The sequence below is a fragment of the Colobus angolensis genome, unplaced genomic scaffold, assembly GCF_000951035.1.
Source record: "Colobus angolensis palliatus isolate OR3802 unplaced genomic scaffold, Cang.pa_1.0 Scaffold124, whole genome shotgun sequence".
Taxonomy (NCBI): Eukaryota; Metazoa; Chordata; class Mammalia; order Primates; family Cercopithecidae; genus Colobus; species Colobus angolensis.
This window is the reverse complement of record NW_012113586.1, coordinates 8,916,629-8,944,020: the sequence shown is the minus strand read 5'-3', so window position 1 is coordinate 8,944,020 and position 27,392 is coordinate 8,916,629. Positions and strand designations below refer to the sequence as shown.

Here is a 27,392-nt window from a genome sequence, read left to right as displayed (position 1 = left end):
GGGGCCGGGCTGGGCGGTCGAGGCCGACCCTACCGCGGTGTTTGCACAGGACCCGGGCGCAGCTACTGGGGCTGGCGGGGACACACCTGGTCCCGGCCAGCGCGGCGGAGGACATCGTGACTCCAGGTCGTACGGCGGCCCCCAACGAAGCACATGACCCTCGTGTGGTCATAAAGGGAGAGCACACTTTTACTGGGAGGGACTGGGTAGCGGTGTCAGTAAGAGGCAGAGTGCCACAGTGTCAGTCCCTTTTTCCAAACTCCGATCAGGAAGGAAACACCCCCACCCACTCCGCTGCCATCCCCAGAAGTCCCTCAGAAGCTCTTTTCTCCCCGAAGAGGACCCTGGGAATGTGGCTCCAGCCTCACTCCTGGAGTGAGGTCCTCGAAGCCCTGCCCTCTCGGGCGGAGCAGAGACGCCGCCGCTTGGCCTGTTCACGCCTATCACAAAAAGCCGCCAAGGGTCGGCTGCGCCCTTGGCAAGGCTGTAGGGCTGGGGATACTGAGTATGATAGGCGAGGTCCCTGCTCTCAAGAACTTACATGGGGGAGAAGGGGAGGCGAGATAAACAGGTAAACATACACACACGGTAAGCACGGTAATTTCAGACGATGATTTTTATGAAAATATGAAACGGGGTAAGGGGTGTGGCTGCTTTCCCTGGGGCCTTCAATGGGGTGGGCAGGGAGCAAGCCTTTTTCTCCCCAGGGCTCGGCGTCAGTCAACCTAGCTGACGCTCTGGCCTTTGGCGAAGCGCTCAAAGGCTGGGATGCTCCGATGTTGAATTCGAGCCGAACAGGAACCATTCGAGCGCCAGCCAGGCCCTGGAGGATGAAGTTGCGGCCGATGGGCTCCACAGGCCGATGGGCTCGGCAGACCGGCGTGGTTGCTCTTCCCAGCCCAGCCCTGGAAGCCGGGCTCCGCGCCCACCAGCGCTGCTCCCTCCCAGCGCGGAGACGCCGCGCCCGGCCAGCCGGGGACAGTGGCGCAGAGTAATTAGGCAATTAGCGACGTGTTGTTTCAAGGTAATTAACGGGGAAAAGTTTGCCCCAGGCAGGATTTGAGGTCTCTGAGTGGGACAACTGTAAGAACACCAGAGAAGGCACGAACGGTGCCGGCGCCGCGATCGGTCCGTCGGTGGCCGCCGAGAGTGCCAGATACGGTAACTATTGAAAGATGCGCAGGTGGCTCACGCCTGGATCACTTGAGGTCAGGAGTTCGAGACCAGCCTGACCAACATGGTAAAACCCCATCTCCACTAAAAACACGAAGTTAGCTGGGGGTGATGGCCTATGCCTGTAATCCCAGCTACTCTGGAGGCTGAGGCAGGAGAATCGCTTGAAAGCGGAAGGCGGAGGTTGCAGTGAGCTGAGATCCTGCTATTGCACCACTCCAGCCTGGGCAACAAGAGCGAAACTCCGTCTCAAAAAAAAAAAAAAAAAAAAAAAGACGAGGGAGAGGAGGAGGAGAGAAAGATACAGAGAGACACAGACATGTGGCGCAGGGAGGGAGGAGGGACAGAGATGGAGGGTCTGAAGAGAGGGAGGGTGAGAGAGAGAGAGAGAATTAAATCTTTAGAAGAGTTTGCAGAGTCCAGTTGAATGGCCTCCACTTAACAACCCCATGTCCTCTGTTATACAATAGCTCTTGCCCACACCTTTCAGCCTAGCCCCAAGAGTCCTTTTGGGCGAAGCTGGGGCAGCTGTAGCCAATGCATACAGAAAAGAAAAAAGAGGCACAGTATGGGCTGAATTTGGTCAGTGACCGCTGGCCGAGCTCAGGCAGCTCTGGCCCTACCAGTCTGAGCAGCATTGTCCCTCCTGCCTTTTCTGCAGCTGTGAGCAGAAATTCTCCAAGAGACCCCTTTCTATGGGACCCACCAGATGTTCAGAGTGAGAGCCGCCCCCAAGGACAGAGTTGTGGTTTCCAGTCCAGCTGAAGAAGTTCTGTAGTTGAATACTATGGGACTGGGATAGAAAGGACCCAGCGTTGACATATAGTCCACAGAGGGGGCCTTTAATACGGAGAAACAATGCAAAATGGATCCCGAAGTTGAAGGGCCTTGCTTTGCTCTATCTCCAGTCTCCAGCAGGGTAGTCAGATGTAAGAAACTCTGAGTAAACGTTTGTGGATCTGTGGCTGAAATAGTGTTTTTGTTTTGTTTTGTTTTTGTTTTTGTTTTTGTTTTTTGAGACAGTCTCACTCCCAGGCTGGAGTGCAGTGGTGTGATCTTGGCTCACGGCAACCGCCGCCTCCCAGGTTCAAGCGACTTTCGTGCCTCAGCCTCCTGAGTAGCTGGGATTACAGGCGCCTGCCACCACGCCTGGCTAATTTTCGTATTTTTAGTAGAGACAGGGTTTCACCATGTTGGCCAGGCTGGTCTCAAACTCCTGACCTCATGTGATACGCCCGCCTCGGCCTCCCAAAGTGCTGGGATTACAGGCATGAGCCACCATGCCTGGCTTGGTGAAATAGTCTTTAGGGTCCAGCTTAAGCCCCAGTTTTCTCCATCTCTGAGACTTCATGGGCTGGAATCCACTTGGAAGTTGGGAGTCTGACTAGGGTTGAAAATCCAAAAGAAGTGGGCTGATCTCTTGGCAAGAACCTAGGATTGGGTGGTTAGGTCTTCTGTGCTGCTGACAACAGAATATGACCTTGCACAAATGCTTTCCTTTTACTGGGCCTCAATTTCCCTTGCTTATGGGTTTAAACCTTTGTAAGTCTGTAACACTTTATACTCCTTACAAAACTCTCTTCTGGGCGGGGCGCAGTGACTCATGTCTGTAATCCCAGGACTTTGGGAGGCCGAGGTGGGCAGATCACGAGGTCAGGAGTTTGAGACCAGCCTGGCTAATATGATGAAACCCCATCTCTTACTAAAAATACAAAAATTAGCCCGTCGTGGTGGCGGGCGCCTGTAATCCCAGCTACTCAGGAGGCTGAGGCAGGAGAATCGCCTGAACCCGGCTGAGGCGGAGGTTTCAGTGAGCCAACATTGCGCCACTGCACTCCAGCCTGGATGACAAAGCGAGACTCCGTCTCAAAAAAGCAACTCTCTTCTGAAAACTAACTGTGAAGTAGTCAGGAGCAGGGGAATATTTACCCCATATTGCAGGTGAAGAATGTATTGTTAGCAAAGCCAGCTCATATTCCATCCATTTTCAGGTAGAGAGAGATAGCAAGAAAACAAATTGATAGTCATAATACCAGTGCAGAACTCAAAAGAGAAGTTTCAGACAAGTCTGAGGTGGTATCACTGTGTGGTTCCCACAAGACTTTGGAGGACAGTTACTGTCTAACTCTGAAGTCCTTTCGTGGTGCTGGGCCATTGCAACTTACCTATTCCCTTGCTTCTGAGAAGGCCAATGTTACCCCAGGAGTGTGTGTGTGTGGGGGAGATCTCTCTCTCGCCTTGTTTCTGAAGAGGTAACTCTCATCTGGGCAGAGCAGGCAGGTGGAAAAAGTAGGAAAAATAGCTGCCTTCTGCTTTTTATTTTTAAAAAAGGATTTAAGTGATAGAGAATAAAGCCTGTTGCCATGGTTATATAAACATGGATAAATATTTCTGGGCTGAGGATGGGGGCTGGGGGACATGATTCATTTTTGCTGAAGAGGAATCAGATGGCTCAGCCTCCTCCCTTCCACCCACCCACCCCTCTCCGAAACTCAGCCTGGAGGATGAGGTTATCTCATTCGAAATAAATAATAAAGAAATCAAAGGTCTTTAGATTGGTTGTGAACATACTTTCTTAAAGCTGTTCAGAGCGGGGGTGGAACCCTCAGAAGGTACGTAGCCATTTGCCCTTCACTGGTCGGCACTTTACCTGACAGAGAGGGTGAAGCTCCTGGAAACTGTGTCCAGTGCTGTCAACTCTTCGGACTTGACTGCCTAACCTAGCCAGGGAGGGTGGCCCCCTTTGTCCCACTGCCAGAGCCTGAAGTTCCTGACACCTATCAATGAGCTCAAATGAAGAGACAGAACCAGTTGTGTCCCAAGGGAGCTCAGATCCTCCATTAAATAATGGAAACACCACCATTCTCCTGGCTCCAGATCCATAGGATCTGTGGCCCCCACCTGGAGGTCCCTATCCACCAGGACCTAGCCAGCTCTGGAAGACATACCTGAGTGAGGCAGTGTCCAGCTTCTCATCTCTACTGGCAACAGGAGAGCTGGAGAGCACATCCTGGTGCAAGGACAGAGATACCTGGTCACATACCAGTCTGGAAACCTCATCATAACATCACCCTTCCAAGGGCAGGGGCCCTATCTCCAGTGCCCTCATTCCTTGCCCCCAACTGTGGCTGCCAACAACTATATCCCAATCCCATCACCCACCACATGCTGCCCGATCATCAACAGGAAAGGCTGACCCTAGAGATAAATACATGCTGTTGGAATGTGTTCAGATATCACTGCGGAACTGTTTCTCTCTAGGGAGAGGACCCTGCCTGACTGGCTGGCCCAGAGGTGCTGAGCAGAGACTGTGTACATGTCTGAGTGGGAACACATTGGGATGGTAGGGGAGGAACTGGACTGAGGCCCAGCTATTCTTGAAAGAATCCAACTCCTAGCTTTCATGACATCTTCCCTTGTCTACCTTAGACAGAGGACTGGGCTCCTCTGACCCTTATAAGTCCAATACCAGGAGGGACAGCTGAGAGGATGAAGTGGCCTGTGTGTTGGGGAACCTTCTCAGTTCCAAAGGAAATAATCACTTTGGGTTTTAATTTAAAAAAACAAACAAACAAACAAAAACCTTTGGACTGGGTGGAGGAATCAAAGACTGTAGTCATAAAAAGCTCCATGAACTTTGGGTGTCTTCAAACAAAGGTTGTCATTCTCTTACAGATGGAGCGACTCAACCCAAAAAGGTTCATCTGTATGATGATGGAATGTGGTCTCCCGGTTTTCAGCATAGCACTAATTCAGCTATTCTACTCTTCAGAAAGCAGGAGGGAGGTGCCGTAAAGTGGATTATTGAAATGATGAAAGCCACTGAGGAAGTGAGTTCTGATGGTCCACATTTACGGAATTGCCATCATTTTTTTCTTTTTCTTTCTTTCTTTTTTTTTTTTTTTTTTTGAGACAGAGTCCTGCTCTGTCACCCAGGCTGGAGTGAAGTGGCGCAATCTCGGCTCACTGCAACCTCCGCCTCCTGGGTTCAAGCAATTCTCCTGCCTCAGCCTCCTGAGTAGCTCGGACTACAGGTGTGTGCCACCACGCCTGGCTAATTTTTGTATTTTTAGTAGAGACAGGGTTTTACCATATTGGCCAGGCTGGTCTCAAACTCCTGACCTCGTGATCCGTCTGCCTCGTACTTTTACCCATAGTGCTAACTCAGACCACCACTCTCACAACCTTTACTTCCTTATAAAGTCACTGGGCTTCAAGATCAGGCTATCAATTATAGAGTTGCTGAAACCTCTTAGAGAGGTACTGAAGGAAGGTGATGGAAGAAGAAATAGCAGTATGGTATTTTGAGTAAATTTCATGTATGAATAGCTCCCAGGCTATCTCTGAACAGTTTTCAAGTGCAAAATTAGATTTGTCCAAATAATGAACAAGTAGTCTGTGGGCTGATACTCACTTCTATATGGAATAATTTGGAGCTATGGGCTTGGTGCTTATGATGCCTAAGCAAAGATCTCATTGCTACTTGGGAAGCAAGTATTTCCATTTTGCAAACATTTACTGGAAAGGCAAGCAAATATATATATATATATATCTGTATATGCACATACAGATATATATGTATATGCACATACACACATATATTTTATATATATGTATATGCACATACAAATATATATATATATATATATATTTTTTTTGAAACAGGGTCTCACTCTGTCGACCACATGGAGTACAGTGGTGTGATCATGGCTCACTGCACGCTTGACCTCCCCTGGCTTAGGTGATCCTCCCACCTAAGCCGCCAAAGTAGCTGGGACTACAGGCACATGCCACCATACCAGCAATTTTCTTTCTTTTTTTTTTTTTTTTTTGTAGAGACAGGGTTTCGCTATGTTGCCCAGGTTGGTCTTGATCTCCTGAGCTCAAGCAATCTGCTCACCTCAGCCTCCCGAAGTGTTGGGATTACAGGCGTGAGTCACCATGCTGGGCCAGGAAAAGCAACTATTTTTGAACTACGAAGAACATGTGAAGAATGCCAGGGCACAGCTAAGGGAAATATGGTATTTGTGCAAACTAATGCTGGTGGATGCAAACTGTAGCAGGAAGGAAAATGGCTCATTCCCAGGACTCTTCTGGGACATTCTGCAACATCTGACACTCCAGAGACCCAGTGCTGGCTGCTCTGTAACCTTACCATGGCCTGGAACTCAGAGCAAAGGCTCATTTTATCACATACCACTTGGCCATCTCCACTAGCTAGCTGTAAGCAAGGACCAGTGGTTGGCAGCTTGCCAGGGAGAGACATGTTAGCAAGAGGGAAAGAAAAGCCACCTGCTTTTCCTCCTGAGACCATGGGGTGAGGGGAAAAAGAGGTCACATCTCAAGTTTGGCTGTCTGCATATTTGCTTCTACCAGGCTAGCTCTTAAGTCTCTTCTGCTGTTTTTCAGGAACCAGAGAATTCACATAGCTCTGATTAGACATCAACTTGGGGCATGCTAAACATTTCAGCCTGGACACCCTGAGAGGAGCCAGTGCCATTGGCGACAGCTGCTTTTGTGAGGGCTTTTGCTTGGCCAGAGAGGCAGGACCCTCTCGTTGGCATTTTGAGGAGCAGTGCTGGGTGGGCAGTGACTGCACTAGCAACAGTCTATACCAAGAGAAGGCCTCAAATTCCCAGAGAAGAAAGGCAGCGAGGCCAAGAAACACTGCCGCCGCTTAACAAGTGAAGACTCATAGTGGAGAATAGGAGCTGAACATGCGAAGGAGTTTGGGCTTTACTGCCTTCTCTCCAAGCATTGGACAGATCTTCTCTGCTGTGATTATTCTCCATGAATCATCATCCATAGAAAGTGACTGAGGCAATAGAAAGTGAATAATGAATCCCTCAAATAGGCTTTTGTGTTTCTGCCTGGAGGGTTTTGGAAATAACTTGCATCTTAATCTTTTCGACTTAGAATCATAGAATTTGGGAGCTGAAAAGGACCTTCATTAGGACATGTGGCCTCATAGAAAGACTGGAAGAAAAGATTTGTGGGTATGAGCCTCTGGTTCATCACTAAAAATAGGCATAGCCTAACATATATTGGAGGCTTTCCTTGTGTCAGCTACTCATTTATTCTTCCCAAACCTTGGGAAGCAGGTGCTGCTATTCCTCCATTCTGCAGAGGAGGAAGGGAGATGAGGAGACAGTAGATCACCAGAGGGCACCATGAGGGGTGTGCTGGAACCATCATGTGGCACTGGTCCTGGTTCCAGAATCCACATCCTCTCGGTCATTCTACTCCCTCATCAAGTGGCTTTGGACAAGTAATTTAACTTCTTTGGGTCTCAGTTTTCTCCTCTGTGATCTCTAAAGTTTTAAAATTGCTAACAGTCTGCATCTGCCACCCAAGCATGTGTTTTTACAAGTCAGAAAAGTGTAGCACAGAAATGTTAAGTGACTTGCCCTAGGTCACTCAGGTTGCTAAGGGCAGAATCAGCACAGAAACCCAGGCCCAGTGACCACTGCCCCCAGGCAAGACGTCCTTCCCTTCCACTCCACTTTGGCAGGTGTTCTAGGGGAATCCAACTCCTTGCCTTAGAGGAAACCTGTTCGATGATATCAGATAGACTGGAGATGTTACGTTTTGGTGTGGCCAATCATAACACCAGGATGAGCTTAGGAGGCTGGTTATATTTGTCTATCTAAGTACCTCCAACCTGTCTATCTGTCTGCTGTTTGTCTGTCTTTCTTAGGTCATACATAGTGATCAAACCCCGCCTGGTAACCGTAGGGAAAGAGCATGACTGGTGTGTTACATCTATGCATGCCCCCGGTGGTATCTCCAGTTGTTTGTCCTCTTCATGCAAATGTTGCCACCTTGTGCCAGCTCTCTCACCCAGCTTCCTTCATGACGACAGTGGTTGCAATTCTGCTCCTCTGGCCTCCTTCCCCTGTCCTTGGCTCCCTATGTCCAGAATCTGATCATTTACTGGTGTGCACCTGGGATGTGATGTGTGCCTTGGGAGGAGACAGGGCCCAACAGGATCTCAGCTGTGCTCTGGTAATCAGTGCGCACCACATTACAAGCATCCCCATCCCAGTATCCTCCCTATTGAAAAAGAGATGGGAAAGGGGTGGATGTGTCAATAAACACACCATTGAAGGCATCTGAAATAGAACAAGGAAATCCTGGGTGAGGCACTATCCACAATGTGTATCCATATATGTGTGTGAGTGTGTGTGTGTGTGTGTGTGTGTGTGTGTGTGTTTCAGACAGTCTGAAATGAGCTCTCACCCACTGGTGAGTGGAAAATTAGCTTTGGCAAGTGAAGAACTGGGTGACAGGTGAGGAAGCCAGCAGGGTATCAGTGTTATCCTTCTACTACTGCTGTTTCTGTGTTGCTAACAACATCTCTCCCACCTCTCCCTGTTCCATGAAATATAATTAGGTAGAGTAGAAATGACTTGGAAGGGCTTGGGCATGTGGGAAAGTGATATGAAGATGTTACAATAGCCTTGTGATCTTGTAAGCGAGCCATGTGCTTGCAGGTGGGCTGCGCTAGGCCAGTTGGGAATTAGCATTTTCCTGACGGCCCATGAAGCAAGCTGTGTGGTTTACATTTCTAGTGGGCGGAAGAAAAGATGGCACTCCAGAGACTAAGTCCTAGGAAATTCTGCCATCTGGCATAATGTTGGAGGCAGTATGTACCAGGACCAGGAGGCAGGAAATCTGGGTTCTTGGGCTGGCTCTAGATTGGCCCTGTAATCTCTAATGCCTCAGTTTCTCTAATTGTAAAGTGAGACAGATAATCCCACTGCTACCTTCTTGTGAAGGTAAAGTATGCAAAGGCCCTTTGAAATGTCGAGAGCACAGTTCTAAATGTGAGGCTTGCCTGCCAAAGGAATTTGCCAAGCCTACTGGGAGGCAGCAGTTTGCTTCTGTGTCAGTTTCCACGGTCTGTGCTCAGACAGGTACTTAAGCATCTCACATCCATAAATCTTAGCTCCTATCTATAGTCAGCAAATAAGAAAAAGGGCAGGCTGATGCTCTGCTTCTGTCTGATCTTCTTACCAATCCTACCCTCGCCTCCCCTCCCCCTGACCTGATGCGATGATCTTGCTGCTCTCCCTCATCTGCTCTGGGCCTGTCAGTTTAATTTAACAAGGTTGTGGAAGAGGTTTGATTTAATCAAACCAGTTGCTGTATCCATCCTGCTCAGAGGTCCCTCAGTGTCACCACCGAGATTCAGATTAGACAGTGACAATGACAATTACTTCTTCTTTCCTAGCTATTGCCTCCCCCCTCCCTTTCACTCCCTGGAGGGAACAAGGAGGCAGACCAATCTCCTGGGACCTAAGAATAGATGCGGGAGGATCAAAGGAGGGAAACAGGCTCTGGCCTGAGAAAGCCCCTCTCCATGCCTTACATGGCCTTGTTTAAGGCTGAGCAACAGCCCAAAGGGTGGGGGGAATAGAAAATGTGAGCAAAGCTGCCTTGCAAAGGCTCAAGGCTGCCTGAGGACAGAGCTGTGCCATTACTGATGGCCCCACAGAGATAAAACCAGTCTCCCTTATTGTCAGAAAAGTGGGGTGGAGGGTGGGTAGAGAAGTAAGATAGCTGCATGCTCTATGTACTCCAGACCATGAGCATTTATTTCCAGGTTCTCAGCCTGGATTCTGGGGTCTCCGGAGCTGGGAGACAACCACAACAACAGGAAGGCGAGGCCCCATCCATCTGAGCTTCTGTGGCTCTGTTCTTGGTGTGGAAGCTGCAGTGACAAGAGGAGATGCCACCTGAGCCAGGGGCTCAGGGGCGGCTGCGTGGGTGTGAGGTAACTATGCTGTGGGTGTTGGCGTGTGTGTGTGTGTGTGTGTGTGTGTGTGTGTGTGTGTGTGAGCCAAGGCAGGGGAGTCTCTGGTGCAGAGTTCAGAATTCCAGAACAAATCTCTTTTGTTGTCATTTAACCCTTTCATTTCCCTCTCTTTTCAGGAAGTGGGTGCTCAGCACCTCTTGTTCTCCTAAGCAGCTCAGAGGAGAGACAAAGGCCTCTCCAAGGGGAACCCTTACTTAGAGTGATAGAAATTCTTTTTCTTTTTGCTGCTTTGTGCCACATTCTTCCATTGGTCAGCAGGCAACTAACAGGTGTACCCCTCCCTGGGCCCCCTTCAGAGTCCCCCTCCCTGCCATTTGTCTCTCACCCAGATATCCAGCAGACACCACTATCCACAGGAGCTGAATATGATTAGCAGAAACCCTTCCTGACAGCTCCAAAGAGGATCCCTCAAATGCATATTCTATTGAGTGCATCTCATTGGGGCTGACAGCCGCTTTATCAATTAAATTCCACATTCCCAGTCTTCAGAGATGCCATGAACCTCCCTCCCTAATAAATCATAGGCCCCCAGTTATTGTTAAATGTCCCATCAGTCTCTAATAAACTCCCTGCCAAAAGGGGCAGGTTATTTATTATGCTGCCTGGACAAGAATAAATTGGGCCCCTTTCTCAAAAGGAGAAGAGCAAACATGCCACCTTCCTCCCTAAAGACTGAGGCAGTGGTGTTAAATGGGACAATTAATCAACGTGGGCCTTGCGCAGAGAGGAATCTGGTCTGAAGCCTGAGGGAGGATCACCTGGGGTTCTCTTCCAAAAGCCAGTGAGGCAAATCCCCGTGGTTGGGGGTGGCTGTGCAGTGGGCATGGGCTCAGGCTTTTGCTACTTCTCCCTCTTTCCTAATTTCTGAGGCAAGTCACCCCATAAGCCATGGGACACATGTAAAACACGGGTATTTTCCATGTTGGGAGGTAGCCAGCTAGGATTGGGCAGGGTCATGAAATAATACATTCTATCCAGAAGGGCAGAAGTTGTTTCTTGATAAACTTGATACAACATAAGTTTATAGATGGTGCCAGTTCACTAAACAGATGGCTCAAGAATATAACAATGAAAGTATCCATGGCCAGGCAAAGCAACTAGGAAGCAAAATCTCAGTTGTGCTTTGCTGGATAAGCAGCATATACATAGGGATGGCACTGGCACTTGGAAAGCAGTGTACCAACACCTAAAGTCCTAGGAACTGCTAGGTCTAAGAAACAGTGTGTGTTGTGGGCCTTTCCATTACTTGTCTCATATCAGATCCCAAACCTAGGTGATGCTCCAAGGTCTGCAAGTGAGGATCCACACTGCTCGGCTTTGCCATTACCCAAGCCCCAAGTTACATTTCCAATTGCATTTCTCTTTACTGCTAAATAACACTACTCACCTTTGGAAGAGCATAACACACTCATTTTATATTCCTTACGGTAGCAAATGAGGTGCTCCTTACTATAGGACCAGTATATCTCTGCATCCTCATGTCCGGGTCATTTCTGCCATACCTGCCTCCACTCACAGTAGAAGACTTAACTTCCCTAAATGACTATGGCTTTCATGCTTCCACGCCTCTACACAAACTGTTCTCTGTGCCTAGAATATCTTTCTGAGACTTGTCTGCCTGGTGAGCTCTCTTTCCACTCCCACTGCCTGAAGAACGCCTTATTCATCCTTCAGGATAAGCTCAGGGTAACAGCCCCACTGCTTCACAGGACCTGAGCTTTGTCTCTTGGTGCTGCTGCCTTGGCAGAAGTGCTGGACTCCAGGAATTAGGGAAACGATGATCTTGTATGTGCAGTTGTTCTCTCATACTTCCATATATACTTTAAGCAACTTTGATTTGGGGTGTGGAGGAGAAGGACATAGAGAAGAAAGCTATTGCTCTTTGAATACCAAAAGCTGTTTTCCTCAATTTCTCAGAAGTTCTCACTCTCTCCCACATGACAGCCACACTTGGAATAACTAAGGCCCTGAAAAAATGTCAGCACTGCATATGATTTTACACCAGCTTGTGCTACTTGCATATTTCATGCTTGGTCATTTCCCTAGCTGGGCTGTCAACTCTTTTAGGACAGAGGGTAAAAAGGGCCTAGACTTTGCTGTCAAATAGATCTGAGTTCCAATCCCAATTATGAGCTCTGTGACTTTGAGCAGATTAGTAATCTTCTGAGGAGTTACTTGAGGGCAGCATCTTCTTCGGCATCTGACACATAGAAGGCTTTTAGGATAAAGTCCAGACACTAGCCTGGCCTACACTTCATTCTCCTGCCTCATCAAAGCTTACTGTCCCATTTGCATTCTAAGCTCTTTTAGAATGTGCTATGGTGGTCCTCACCTCCAGACCTCCGTTTTCCCCTCCTCTGTCACAAGGCCAACTTTGATTCATTTTTCAGATCTTACCGTAGCTCTCACTAATGCTAGGAAGATGTGGCAGAGATTGTTAGTTGCCTCCAGTGTCCTTTCCCCCTTCCTCTATAGTAATGGACCTCCTCTCAAATCAGTGTATAAGCTGGGCATGTGATTGTCCGGAAAAATGACATTTCCCAGATTTTTCTTTTTTTTTTTTGCAAGAAGGTATAACTTTATGGCTAAGTTCTTTCCAAGAAATGCCAGATAATGTGGCAGCTTTTGAGAACATTTCTTAAAAGGACTGCTGGCATGATGACCATTACCATTTCTACTTTCTATTTTGAGTCTTCCTCCTTCCTGCTGGCTGCAATGCAAACATGATGACTGGAACTAGAGCAACTGTTTGGGGACCAAGACAGAAGTCTGGGTGCTTGGGATCTTTGTGGACCAGGGCTATCAGTCCTGCTTCCAGAATTCTCTACAAGGGCAAAATGAACTTCTATCCTGGGGAGGTAACCTCCTATTTTGAGGTCTTACTTTCAATCAAACCTAATCTTGACTGCTAAGTCTTTCTTGGCTCGCCACATCTGGTTACCTCCTTGACTTCAGTAGCACCCTGCACTTTATACAGCAAATGAAGCCACCTGTTTGTGTGCATCTGTATCCCTGAGTGCAGAGGCTCTGTTTACTTTGTTCCATTTTTGTATCTCTAAAACTTGGCTGATTTACAGGTGTTCAGAAAATTTTTTGTTGAATGATTAGAGATGTTTTGTAGATTGAATGCAAATAATAATATTGCCTACCTTGTGTTGCTCTGAGGGTCAAATGAGAAAAAGGGGCTTTAAAACCTTAAGTTTCCTTCCCTTCTTTCCACATTCCCCCACCGATCCTCACACCCAGGGTGGGCCACCTTACACCATGCCTTCTTTTTGCTGTTTTCTTTTCCTCTGGGTTCAGAAGCCTCCAGTGCAAAATAATTGGACAAGATCATTTGAATCTTAACACCCATTCTGAGTCTGTCACTCTCACCTCTTCAGTTCATATGAATCTCTTCCTCCTCTAGCTCCCCGGAAAGGCTCTCCAGGTAGATGGAACAGCAAATACAAAGGTATTGAGGTGTTACAAGCCATGGAGAATTAAGCATTTGGGCTAGTTTGGTCTGGTTGGAGGAGGTAGGTGGGTTGCTCTGCCAGAGAAGAGACAGAGATCCCACTGTTATTTATCTGGGGGAGGCTGGGAGACAGACACAGTCTAGCCCATTTCTGTATGTGTTATCCTCACGCCTTACCTAGTTATTAAATGATCTCTTGCTTTTGTGTTTTGTCTTTATAGTACTAAAAATTATGTTCAACAACACTGTTATAACTTTTGACTAGTGAGAAAAAAATTTTTGTGTTATTCACCATGGTTCCCAATAAATTACTGCAATATTTGTGTCTGTAAAACATCATAAACAAAAAATGCAGTAACAGAATGCCTATAAAACTATAAATGTTTTCTGGAAATGCAGTCTTTTTGCTTTTCTTGGGATAATCCTGTGGTTCTTCAGCGGTGACTGGTGTGAGTTCTACAGAACCACTGCTATGTGTATGGCGATCCAGCAGAGATTTTTGAGCAAGAAGGTGTCAGCCATTCAATGTTTATTGGGTCCACCAGGTGCTTGGTGCTGGGCCGCAGGGCCTAGGATGACAAAATTACTGTCCTTGAGAAGCTCACAGTTTATTTAGTGTGAGGCACATACAAGTAACCAAGCAAATAAAACATAAGAGCCAGACTGGAATTATTGATAGTGTGCTGTGGGACCGTGGGGTGGGGAATAAAAAAGGGTGTCAAAAGGAGCAGGATCTGGAGCTGGACCCAAAGAGCCTAAGATATCCACTTAAGAAAGATCACTGCAGCACCTGTGGGGTACATGGCTGGGATAGAGAAGAAACTCTGGCCAGAGAGACCATTCAGGAGGTTTTTGCAAGTTAGGATGATACAGGGACCTAAAATAGGGCAGATGCTATGGAGACTTAAGAAGAATGGATGAAATATTTGGAGGCAAAATTACTTGTGCTCAGTAAATTGTTAGAAAGTGGGGAAGGAGTCAAGAATAATTCCCAAGTTTGGGGTCTGGGGATTAGGCAGATAAAAGAGGTGAGGGCACTAAGAGGAAGGCTGGGACCTTTATAGTGCCATCTCCTCCATCAGTCTCCATTCCTTCAAACGGATAGTTGACATTTTCTCAATGTTTTGTAAATTTCCAGGCAAAATAAACCGTCAGGACCACCTTCCAATGGGATTACCATGTCAAAGCCCCTCCTCTATCATATGGAATCTGGACCATCACTGTGTGTGTGTGTGAAGGGGGTAGGGACAATGACCAGTATTATAATCTATGGACAAAGTTGGGCTTGGTTGCAGAATATATTTAAGTTTGGTATTCTTTGTATTTTAAAAAAATTGTTTACTTTTTAAGAATTTGAGACAGGGTCTCTGCATGTTGCCCAGGCTGGCAACTCCTGGCCTCAAGCGATCCTCCCGCCTCAGCCTCCCAAGAAGCTGGGATTACGGGTGCGAGCCACCCCATACAGCTAAGTTTGGAATAATGAATACGGCTGAGGTCCAGAAATATTTAAATTTGGCATGATGACTAAGAGTTTGTTATAGGAGCTCAATCATTTGATAAATATTGAACATCTCCTATGTGTCAGATTGCTTTACCCACTAGGGATGCAGAGGAGAACAAGACAAAATGGGTCCTTGTCCTCATAGAGTGTGGGAGACAGGCAGTAGACATATAATTTCAGGTAGTTATAAGTATCAGAAAGAAAAAATAAAGCAAAACAAGAGAGTGCTGGGAAAGGCCAGGGAGCAGACAGGATGACTGAGCTGTCTTAGGGTGTTCAAGACGTCTTTTAAAAGGAAGAGCTCTTTGAAAAGGTGATATTTGGGCAGAAGTCCACAGCAAAGAAAAGTGGCAGAGACTGCTAGCCGCCTACGCATGAAATGATGGGGGAAGGAGCAATACAGAAGGCATGTAACATTTCAGAGTCTATTAGGCATCCGAGGGGAGGTGCTGCGGGGGTGGATGTATGGAGGCAGATGGAAGTACACGTCTAGAGTCTAAAGGGAGATCTGAGGCGGAGATATGAACTTGGGAAATGTCAGTCCGATTCCAGGTTCCAATTCAACGGACTTTTATCAGAGTTCATTGTGCGCCAGGGACTTGCTAGGGGCTGGGGGTCCCGAGATAAATTGGGTTGCACGGCAGACGGGCACAACAGCCAACGTAGTAAACCCTTGGGTCCGGCTACGCTCTGGGCGCACTCTGCCAGAGGAGCAGCGAGTCAGGGTGCAGAGCGGGTAGCGTTGGGGAAAGGCTGCCGCGGAGCGAGACAGGCTGGCGGAACGGAAAACGGAAGCACGGGGCGGCGGCGCGACGCACCTGGCACATCACAAAGAGCGCCGAGAGGGCGGTGGCGCCGGGGGCACGGCTTGGCGGCTCCGCCCAGAAGAGGGCCGAGAGGCGGGGCGGCGCCCCCACCGCGGGCCCGCGGCGCCCTCTGCAGGCCCTAGGCAGCGACTTAACAGTTGCCTCATCTTTCCTCTCCTCCCTCATGCTGCTTTCCTCAGGCCACATTTTTTGTGTGTCTGGGTAGTGTTCCCTACTCTCTCAGCCTCCGACTCCCGTCCCTTTCGTCCACTTCCAGGCCAGGCGTGTTAGTGTCTTCGTGGGAAAACTGCCAATAAAGTTTTTCCTCTTCTCGCTCCCAGGATCCCCGCTTCTCCTCAAGTACCGCGAGATCTGACTGTGCGGCTACCATGGCGGCGGCGTTTGAAGCCCTGGGAGCCATAGCGGCAGTGGCCACTGCTATGCCAGCTGAGCATGTGGCCGTGCAGGTCCCGGCCCCAGAGCCAACACCCGGGCCTATGAGGAGCCTGCGGACCGCTCAGGATCTCGGCAGCCCGCGGACCCGCACGGGGGACGTGCTGTTGGCGGAGCCGGCCGACTTCGAGTCACTGCTGCTTTCGCGGTCGGTGCTGGAGGGGCTGCGGGCGGCCGGCTTCGAGAGGCCCTCGCCCGTGCAGCTAAAGGCCATCCCGCTGGGGCGCTGCGGGCTCGGTGAGAGCGGGCGCCCGGGAGAGGTCGGGGGTCGGGGCGGGAGGAGGGGGACTGAGGGGCGGCGGCGGCGGCCAGGTCCTCACTGCGGCTCGGGAAGAGCCCTCGGTCGGCTCCCGGAGCAGGGCCCGGCCTGGTGCTAGGCGGTACGCTCAGTTAACTTATTTGTAAAACTAAGGTGCACTATTGAACTTGAAGATGGTTAAGACCTTTTTTAGAACTGACAGGTGGTTCTAAGTTTGAGAAGATAAACGGTAAACGGTCAGGGACTAGGCGTGTTCTCTTACGTTTTTGAGAATCAACTAAAAATGAAGGTGCCAACTGGGGGAGTCTCAGGAAACCCTTCTAGTTCTCTGATTCCATGCGAGCCCCTAAGCTGCTTCCGTGAGTAATGGCTAGTGATAATTTTTTTTTTTTTTCCTTCGCAGATTTAATTGTTCAAGCTAAATCTGGCACTGGGAAAACCTGTGTGTTCTCCACCATAGCTTTGGACTCTCTTGTTCTTGAAAACTTAAGTACCCAGGTGAGTTAGCTCAGAGGACCAGAGGAGGATGTGTTACGTGGACTTTACCACAGGTCAGATGAAATACCAGTAGCCCCTCAGAGCTGGAAGTGAATTTGATGAATGATTGAGTTAAGTGGTGGTGGTGGTGGTGAACTTTGGAATTTTCTATGTGTACCTTATTTAAATAGAATAAAGCTACCATATGTGTCAATTTTCTCACTACTTGGTAATACAGACAGGGATTCTTCTTTTACTTGCTGACTAATGTGAGACTTAACATTTGACTTGATTCGTGGTAATGTAGTGCTCTGGCTATTGCTGATAACTGCAGGGTTTGTTTTTGTTTTTTGAGAGGGTATGGCTCTGTCACCTAGGCTGGAGTGCAGTGGCAGATCATCGCTCACTGCAACCTTGAACTCCTGGGCTCCAGTGATCCTCCCACGTCATCTTCCTAAGTAGTTGAGACTACAGGTGTGTGCCACTACACCTGGTTACTTTTTGTATTTTTTGTAGAGATGGGGTCTCTTCAGTGTTGCACAGACCGTCCTCGAACTCCTGAGTTCAAGCAGTCCTCCCACATTTGCCTCCCAAAGTATTGGGATTATAGGCATGAGCCACCACACCCAGTATGCAGGTGGTTCTTAAAGCTCTGTAAATTATCATATTGATCCCCCATCTTCTAGGTTGTCTTAGAGTGTTTCTAAGATTGCCCTACCCAAATTAGCAGGAAATTTGGGTTTGGGGATCATTTCTTCAACAAAGATTTGTCGAGCCCATATTACGTAGGAACAGTATGTCAGGCATTGGGGATTCAAAGATGAATTAGATGTGATTCTCATAACCTTACTTTGTAGTTTAGTAGTTATGGCAGACTGTATTTCAAGTTCTCAGGCATTGGTATATCTGATGATGAGTCTTCAACAGTGGTTTTTAACCCAGATATCCATGTTCATCACCTGGGAAGCTTTTTGAGTCCATCTTATATCTGCCAAATCCTAGGTGATGTTGCATGTTGGAAATCCTCCTACTTCCCAAGAACCTGAGCTAGTCTAATTGTAGACGAAGATGTATTTGAGGTTTTGGCTTCTGATAATTTGGCAACAGATAAAATGCTAAAATCCTGGAAAAGTTTCATAAATTCTTTTTTTTGAGTCTCACTCTGTTGCCCAGGCTGGAGTGTGCAGTGGCACAATCTTGGCTCACTGCAACTTCTGCCTCCCAGGTTCAAGTGATTCTCCTGCCTCAGCCTCCCAAGTAGCTGGGATTAAAATTGTGCATACCACATGCCTGGCTAATTTTTTTGTAATTTTGGTAGAGACGGGGTTTTGCCATGTTAGCCAGGCTGGTCTCGAACTCCTGACCTCAGGTAATCCGCCTGCCTCAGCCTCCCAACATGCTGGGATCACAGGTGTGAGCCACCATGCCTGGCAAATTCATATTTTTAATTTCAGATCTTTGGATTATCACAGTTACATTATTTTGTGTGTGTGTATCAAAGTAATACATATTCATTTTTAGAAATAGGGAAAGTTCAGGAAAATTAGGAAGTACCAGAAAGCAAAATCTGTAATTTCACTACCTAGAGAGAAACTGCTATTAACAGTTTTGGCATATTTTCTCCTAGTCCTTTTTTGTTTTTAATCAATTTTTTCTTTTTGTAGTTAAGAGCACAAAGTTTTGTTTTTCCTTCTCCAGTAGTTACATTGCAGAGTTTTTACCATGGCTCTCAAGCCTTTTTGTGATTAGTCCCTGGAGCTAGATCTCTGACCTCCTTTACTTTCCCCCAAATTCTGTCATGTAAGCCTTCTTTTTCTTCCTCAAACACACCAAGAACACTGCCATCTTATGGCCTTTGCATTTGTTGTTTCCTGTTGGTGAAAATGCTTCCCGAGGTGTCATATAGCCAGCTCTACTCTATGCCGTACATGTAGGTCTCTGCTCAAGTGTTAGCTCCTTAGAGGAGGGTTCATGATCACCTCATTTAAAATGACTCCTTCTTTCCCTGTTTGATGTTTTATGATACTTTTCATTACCTGTCATTACTTATTTTTGTTTATTGTATATATTCTTATCCAAGAATGAAAGTACTGTGAGGGCAAAGACTTTATACTGTTAACTGTTGATTCCCCAGAAACTACTATGTTGCCTAGCACAGAGTAGGTTCTTACTTAATATTTGTTGAATGAATGAATAAATGGAATACAGTCAGCCCTCCCTGTCTTCAGGTTCTGTATCAGCTGATGCAGCCAACTGTGGATCAGAAATACTCAGGGGCGGGGTGGGGGAACTATAAAAAATAATATAACAATAAAAAGATATAAACAAAAATACAGTGTAACCATTTACATAGCATTTAAATTGTATTAGGTATTATAAGTAATCTAGAGATGGTTTAAAATATGTGGCAGGATGTACATAGGTAACATACAGATATATGCAGTTTTATATAACAGACTTGAGCATCTGCCAGTTTTGGTATCAGGGGGCTTCCTGGAACCAATCCCCTGTGGATACCAAGGGATAACTGTATCTTACCTTATCAATAAAAACTCGTTTGAAATGATCATTTAAATGAAATATAGTGTGTCATGTAATGAATATACCAGTCCCCTATGTATGTATTTCTCTGACTCAAAAGTATACTTTGTTTTTTTTTAGATTTTGATCTTGGCCCCTACAAGAGAAATTGCTGTACAGATACATTCTGTTATTACAGCCATTGGAATCAAAATGGAAGGCTTAGAGTGTCATGTCTTTATTGGAGGGACCCCATTATCACAAGACAAAACCAAACTTAAAAAGTGTCATATTGCTGTTGGATCTCCTGGTAAGAAAACAATGCCTGTTGGTAACCAGGGCTTTTAAGGAACTACACACTTTTAATATAACAATAAAGATATATGGGAGTCTTTGATAACTGTGATAATTATTTTGATTAGAAATTAAGAGCATTAGACCAGTGAGATTTAGGCACATGACTGGTTTACCAGTGGAATTTATGAAATCCACATTCCTAAGTATGTTTGAGAAGACATGGGATAGACTTTTGAGAAGAGGAGAAATGCAATGACTTTCAGGGGGCCCTTCTAAGCCATGGATTGGGATTATTCTTTGGCTTCCCTATTATATTTGGTTGTGAATCACTCAGAATCAGAATCTTGCATTCAGTGCTTTAGGTCTTTTGATAGAAGTGGTGCTTATTTACTGGTGATGAAACGTGAGGGGAAAACAATGAGTTTAGGCAAGATCAGAGCTCCAGATTTCTAATTTGTGGTTTAGTGTGTACATGTATAATGAGAGTTGAATCAGGAAATTCGGCAGAACAACCTGTGAATAAGTAGAGTAACACTGACTGAGAGATTTACACAAATTTGGTACACCATAAATATTTCAATTTTTTTTTTGAAAATTAGGCAGAATTAAGCAACTCATAGAACTTGACTACTTGAACCCAGGCAGTATACGCCTCTTTATTCTTGATGAAGCAGATAAGCTTTTAGAAGAAGGCAGCTTCCAGGAGCAAATAAAGTAAGAAAAATAACTCACCTGACTATTAAAACAGTGTCCCAAAGTATCTATCTATAGCTTTTCCAAGTGGTGATTATTGTCTGAATACTTTACATGGTGTCTGTTTTTATTTTGTAGTTGGATTTATTCTTCCTTGCCTGCCAGTAAACAGATGCTGGCAGTATCAGCTACTTACCCTGAATTTTTGGCTAATGCTTTGACAAAGTACATGAGAGATCCCACTTTTGTAAGACTGAATTCCAGTGATCCAAGTCTCATAGGTATGTATAGCTTTTAGGTACTTACATTATTGGTTTGTTTGTGATATTCTGGAGCTTTCCCTTGCCTAGTTGTCTCTTGCTGTTTATTGGTTACCATTAGCATATATGTTTGTTTTAACTGATAGCTCTTCTTTGTAGGTTTGAAGCAGTATTACAAAATTGTCAATTCATACCCTTTGGCACATAAGGTTTTTGAGGAAAAGACTCAGCATTTACAGGAACTGTTCAGCAGAATTCCATTTAATCAAGCTTTAGTCTTTTCTAATTTGCACAGCAGGTAATGTAACTTAAAAGGTCATCTGGGGAACTTGTGAAATAAAATGATAGTCATGGGGCAATATTTGTAAATTTGTAACCATTTATGTTAATTTCATAGAGCACAACATTTGGCTGATATCCTTTCTTCTAAAGGCTTTCCTGCTGAGTGCATTTCAGGTAAGTTCATCTCTTAACTTTAATCTTTATTTAGTATACTGACTTGAAGCCTCCAAAGTCAGGAAGAAGAAATACCACTTCATGAGTTGTCCTGAGAGTGTGAAATTATCTTGTATCTTTTAGAGTAAAGGAATTTTCAGGCTTATTTTTCATTGGAATTTGATATGTCAGTATCATTCTGTTTTTAAGGAGTAACTTGGTATATAGTAAAAAGTTATAAAACTAGTGTTCAGAGAGACGTAATTTTATTAGAATCTCTCACAGCCACAAATAATTCTATAAAACCAAGTTTGTCTGTGTTAATATAAAAATATTTTTTCTTTAGAATTTTTTTTTTTTTTTTTTTTAAGTAATCATTGTTAAAATGCTGGAGATTGCTAACTGAATTGACTGTTTTATGGTTTTGTGGAAGGCAAAAGTGATTGAGTTCTTGCCGCAAAGTTAAATGATTATTGCTGGCATAATAAGAATGAAAGAGTCAAAGGATTTTTTGATCAGTGAGGTCCTTTTTAGGATTTTGTTTGGTGTCAGCTTAGTTTTTAACCTGTTGGCATGAGCTTGTTTAGTTATGGTATATCATGAGATACTGGGGAGACTATTTTCTAATGAACCAATATTTTAACTATGGATCACACTTTAATACCAAATTATAAACAGCTGATTAAAGCATTTGTATTTTCCTAAGAATTGCTACTTACATTTCGTATGTAACTTTGCAAATAGAATGTTATATATTCAGGCATGGCCTGATCACTATTTAAGATGGATTTTTGAATTTCAAGTTGATTGCCTAAACCATATTTTAAAAGACTTTAACTTTGGATCTTAACCTAGATTTGCACAGAAGGACAGAATTAACTGTGGTTGGTGTATTAAAAGTGTTAAGACTGGGTCTTATGTTTTTTACTTTTTGTGGATTTGATAAATATGTATTAGCTTAGTTGTTTTTATGTGACTTTCTTTTGGGATCCTTTTAGGCAATATGAATCAGAATCAGCGTCTTGATGCTATGGCTAAACTGAAGCAGTTTCATTGCAGAGTCCTCATTTCCACAGATTTGGTAAATTTCCTATTCAGTTTGGGTGACTAATCCATCTTGACATATGTTCTATTATCAGATGTACAGATTTCATCTATTATTTTATGTAGGTGTATCTAACAAGAATACCAGAAGATAATTATCTTTCCGGTGCTGAGGAAAATACTTTCTTAAAAATGTCTTTAATATGTCGATCTTTGTCCTTGAAATTAGTCATTAGGAATGAACTTCCTTTTCCTCTGCTCCTCAATATTCTGTTCTTAATTTGGCTCTTGGTTAAACTGGAAGAATATAATATGCTGAAAGACTATAATACGCATTGGTAGCTATGCCATACAGTTAATGCAAACAAATAATTGCTATCTTCTTTAAGACTTCTCGTGGGATTGATGCTGAGAAGGTGAATCTGGTTGTAAATCTGGATGTACCATTGGATTGGGAGACATACATGCATCGGATTGGGAGAGCTGGCCGTTTTGGTAAAAAAAAAAACAAGTTTGAGTGCTTACTTTAAGGGGTGGGATCTGTAATGTGACAGGTGGGCTTTGAATCTTATTTTTGTGAAAATGATTTACTACCTAACATTCTCTCTGCTATAGGTACATTGGGACTGACAGTGACCTACTGTTGCCGGGGAGAGGAAGAAAATGTGATGATGAGAATTGCCCAGAAATGTAATATCAACCTTCTCCCTTTACCAGGTACATTTCATCTGTTTCATTTTGCTGTCAAAATAATTATAGTGGTGATAAGCATAATAAAAATACTAATAATAGCTAACACAGAGTGCTTATGATGTGCTGGGTACTGTTCCCAGTCCTCTATGTACGTTAACTCATTTATTTCTCACCATACTCCTGTGATGTGTGTGCGATTGTTTTGTAGATGAGGATATTTAGGCATAGAGAGAGTAAGTAAAGGTGTTACAACTAGTTAGTAGGGAGGGGAGTGCAAGCTAACCACTGGCACATGAAAAATGAGAGCTGGCTGGGCGCAATGGCTCATGCCTGTAATCCCAGCACTTTGGGAGGCAGAACGGGTGGATCACCTGAGGTCAGGAGTTCAAGACCAGCTTCGTCAACATGGCAAAACCTCTTCTCTATTAAAAATACAAAAATTAGCTGGGCGTGGTAGCAGATGCCTGTAATGCCAGCTACTTGGGAGGCTGAGCAGGAGAATTGCTTGAAGCCAGGAGGTGGAGGTTGCAGTAAGCCGAGATCAAGCTATTATACTCCAGCCTGGGCAACAAGAGTGAAACTCTGTCTCAAAAAAAAAAAAGAAAGAAAGAAAGAAAAATGAGAGCTATATTAGCATATTAGCTTTATTAGTTAGTGGCTTTGCAATTTGATTTTATTCTTTGATACAAGGGGGTATATTTTACCTCTTTTAAATTGCTGTGAACGTAGTTCTTGCCATATTCTCCTTTGTCACCATGTGGAAGGAACAGCATCTTTAATTTGAATACTATTTTGAAAAGTTGGAGTGAAATGTTTTCTTTTGATTTCAGTTCAGTCATTCGTTCTGCTTCTTTTTAAGTGCCATATTGGAAACAATGTATGTTTGAAACTATTAATGATCTCTTAAAAACAAAAATATTCTAAAAAACCCTTGAGTGGAAATATGGCATGTTTGATGTGCATGTTATACAGAAAATGTGCATTATAAATAGTGTATATTCATATATAGATGTATGTCTGTATAGAAAAATACACATATAGGTCACGCCTGTAATCCCAGCACTTTGGGAGGCTGAGGCAGGTGGATCACAAGGTCAGGAGATCAAGACCATCCTGGCTAACACAGTGAAGCCTGTCTCTACTAAAAATACAAAAATTAGCCGGGCATGGTGGCAGGTGCCTGTAGTCCCAGCTACTTGGAAGGCTGAGGTGGAAGAATGGCATGAACCTGGGAGGCGAAGCTTGCAGTGAGCCGAGATCCGCCATTGCACTCCAGCCTGGGCGAAAGTGCGAGACTCAGTCTCAAAAGAAAAAAAAAAGGAAAAACACACATATAGTATATACATGACTTTGTAGAATATGGGATATTTAACTATTGAATAAATATAATTGAGTATTTTACCGATTTTGTGTTTAATTATTTTACAAAGCTAGATTAAACACAGATCTGGGAGTTCTATGTATTCTAGTAGATTGGGTTAGTAATAACTCATTTTATGATCTTTTACAAATCTCTGTAATTGCTCTGAGCTTAGAGTCCTGATTTGCAAAGTACTTTAGAGTAAATGGTCTTTAGGCTCTATGTCAGTTCTAAAACTGTCAATTCTTTCTGTGTATAAGTCTGTTCGTAGTCTAATACGGGAAAAAAATTGAAAATTGGTAGAAGAGGGTTAAGACTTTTTGTAGGATTCAGTATCATAGCATCTAGTGATAAAAATTGCCTTTGGATACTGGAAAATGATATATTTGGATCTTTATGTAATGTTAACAGGGCCCTGAAATCATGAGAAAATGATATTCATGCTGTTAGGTCTATATTGGACTGGGAACTTGTGTAAAAACAGATGTTCAGATGAGTTTCCTGGGGCAGAACTAGGAGGGAAATTGGCCTGTATTACAGGACTAGGCAAGCAAGGGATATCAGCTGAGTAGTAATGAGAGTTTTAATCATAGAATCTGTTCAGCAAAGGATCAAGAGACTTCACTGAAGTTTCCAGACCTGTTGGATTTATAGATAACATGGAGCATAAATAGCAACAACAGGCAAGATCTTTGTAAAGCAGGAGCTTGATATATCTTGTCTGCCTAAGACAAAAATTGATCACACTTTGAAAGTTCTGAGTGCTGGAAGCAAATTGTCACATCTGGATGGAATAGAAAATTTAGGGGGTTGAAGCTAGCAAATTCTTTAAAAATTAGAAATGTTATTTCTAATTTTCAGTCACCAGATTTTCATAGTCATCTAGTTTTTTTCCCCATAGAGATTTTCTCTCTATTGTTAAGGGCAGTGATTTCTTCCTGTTGGAGTATTGGGTGACAGATTTAGTTGGGTGTACAGCATTGCAGTTGTAATATTTCATAGTCGATAAGCTTTGGGGAGCACAATCCATTTTCTGGTATCTTGTTTTGCTGTCAGAAGTATTGAGATAAAGGGGAGGGGCTGTGGAGAGGGAGGAGAGAAAAGATGGGAGAATTGCAGCAGACTTGTACATTATTCCTAGAGTAAGTTCTTTTTCTAGTAAGGGTGAGGGGAGATAGTGCTTGTGAGTATGGGATGGGTCTTATGTATTTCTTAGGCAGATTTCTTTATTACGGGATTGCTTCAGTCTTTAAAAATATTAATATATCTATTAAACATCTTAGTATATTTGCATATTTTGTTTCGTAAATGTATTTGATCATAGAAAACTTTATGAAGTCATTCAGAAAACAATGGTCTAGAGTAGCTTGAGAATTTTAATACATTTGTCTTGTTTTTTATGTAGATCCCATTCCTTCTGGTCTGATGGAAGAATGTGTGGATTGGGATGTGGAGGTTAAAGCTGCTGTGCACACATATGGCATAGCAAGGGTACCTAACCAACCCCTAAAAAAGCAAATTCAGAAAATAGAGAGAACCCTTCAAATTCAGAAAGCTCATGGTGACCACATGGCGTCCTCTAGAAATACTTCTGTATCTGGACTATCAGTCAAGTCAAAAAATAATACCAAACAAAAGCTTCCTCTGAAAAGCCACTCTGAGTGTGGAATCATAGAGAAAGCAATGCCACCAAAAGAAGTGGGCTGTGACAGGCAATCTGAAGAGCAAAAAATGAAGAATTCTGTTCAGACCCCTGTTGAAAACTCCACCAACAGTCAGCACCAGGTCAAAGAAGCTTTACCTGTGTCACTGCCCCAAATTCCTTGTCTGTCTTCCTTTAAAATCCATCAGCCATACACATTGACTTTTGCTGAATTGGTAGAGGATTATGAACATTATATTAAAGAGGGGTTAGAGAAACCTGTGGAAATCATCAGGCACTACACAGGTCCTGGGGATCAGACTATGAATCCTCAAAATGGTTTTGTGAGAAATAAAGTTACTGAACAGAGAGTCCCCGTATTGGCAAGTAGTAGCCAATCTGGAGACTCTGAGAGTGACAGTGATTCTTACAGCTCAAGAACCTCTTCCCAGAGCAAAGGAAATAAGTCATACTTGGAAGGCTCTTCTGATAATCAGCTGAAAGACTCTGAATCTACTCCTGTGGATGATCATATTTCTTTGGAACAACCTCCAAATGGAAGTGACACCCCCAATCCAAAGGAATATCAAGAATCATCTGGAATCCAGATCAAGACAAGACATAAAGAGGGGGCTAGCCAGAGAGCTAAGCAGAGCCGGAGAAACCTACCTAGGCGGTCTTCCTTTAGATTGCAGACTGAAGCCCAGGAAGATGGCTGGTATGACTGTCATAGGGAAACACATCTGAGTTTTTCTGATACCTATCAGGATTATGAGGAGTACTGGAGAGCTTACTACAGGGCATGGCAAGAATATTATGCTGCCGCTTCTCATTCATATTATTGGAATGCTCAGAGACATCCAAGTTGGATGGCAGCTTATCACATGAATACCATTTATCTACAAGAAATGTTGCATGGTAACCAGTGATTGTAGGATATACCTGAGACCATCAGGAACTGTCAACAAATGATACCTTTGGATATCCATCCTCTTTGACTTATAGTATAGTGGTGTATAATGGCATTTCTGATAAACTTGAAAAGACTTGAGGCTTTCCACTGGGACACATCCATTTTTCAGATTGTTTTGATTTAGGCCAGGTATATTATCTTCATTTTTAAGAATTTCTTTAAGAAACTTCATCAGATTCTTGAAAGATAATTTTTGGGACCTAGAGCTGAAAGTTTCAGGGTGCCATTTTCTATAAGATCTTCCCAAAAGAAACATTTAAAAAGATGACATATATACCACTGCTTACTTAAACACAATAAAAACAGTAGATTTGAGCAGTAATATTAGTTTGCTGTGGAGTTCTTTACCAAGGGCTTAGGCCGCATTTCCTTCTATAGAGGTGCATTCTTATAGAAATTTGTGGCATGGTAGATCAGAAAATCCTCTTAGGTTTAGGCAGGAGGGAATATTTAAACATTGTTTTAGATTTTCATAAAGGTATTTGATTTGATCTGTTTGCTTCCAGTAAAAATACTTGTTTTTAGTAAAAA

General features: G+C 44.3%; 1 protein-coding gene and 2 long non-coding RNA genes across 4 annotated transcripts; 2 read left to right on the top strand and 1 right to left on the bottom strand.

Moving 5' to 3' along the window:
* The first annotated feature begins 334 nt into the window (after positions 1 to 334).
* On the top strand, positions 335 to 8,299 carry LOC105505354. Its single transcript, XR_001000733.1, has 3 exons — positions 335 to 571; positions 4,849 to 5,003; positions 6,583 to 8,299. It is a non-coding gene; the product is annotated as an uncharacterized LOC105505354 (long non-coding RNA).
* On the bottom strand, positions 5,835 to 15,724 carry LOC105505355. The gene is made up of 3 exons (XR_001000734.1): positions 15,519 to 15,724; positions 13,367 to 13,523; positions 5,835 to 8,226 (listed from the first exon to the last, which is right to left on the bottom strand). It is a non-coding gene; the product is annotated as an uncharacterized LOC105505355 (long non-coding RNA).
* On the top strand, positions 15,476 to 27,392 carry DDX20 (DEAD (Asp-Glu-Ala-Asp) box polypeptide 20). Of its 2 annotated transcripts, XM_011933172.1 has the most exons (12): positions 15,476 to 15,614; positions 16,033 to 16,445; positions 16,871 to 16,965; positions 19,606 to 19,774; positions 20,361 to 20,475; positions 20,593 to 20,735; positions 20,874 to 21,012; positions 21,112 to 21,170; positions 22,148 to 22,230; positions 22,583 to 22,688; positions 22,809 to 22,910; positions 25,652 to 27,188. In XM_011933172.1, the coding sequence occupies exons 2-12, from the start codon at positions 16,145 to 16,147 to the stop codon at positions 26,815 to 26,817; spliced, it is 2,478 nt and encodes an 825-aa protein (XP_011788562.1). In that variant the 5' UTR covers positions 15,476 to 15,614; positions 16,033 to 16,144; the 3' UTR covers positions 26,818 to 27,188. The 2 variants fall into 2 exon arrangements, with proteins under 2 accessions (XP_011788562.1, XP_011788560.1); XM_011933170.1 differs by having other exon boundaries at positions 15,542 to 16,445; positions 25,652 to 27,392.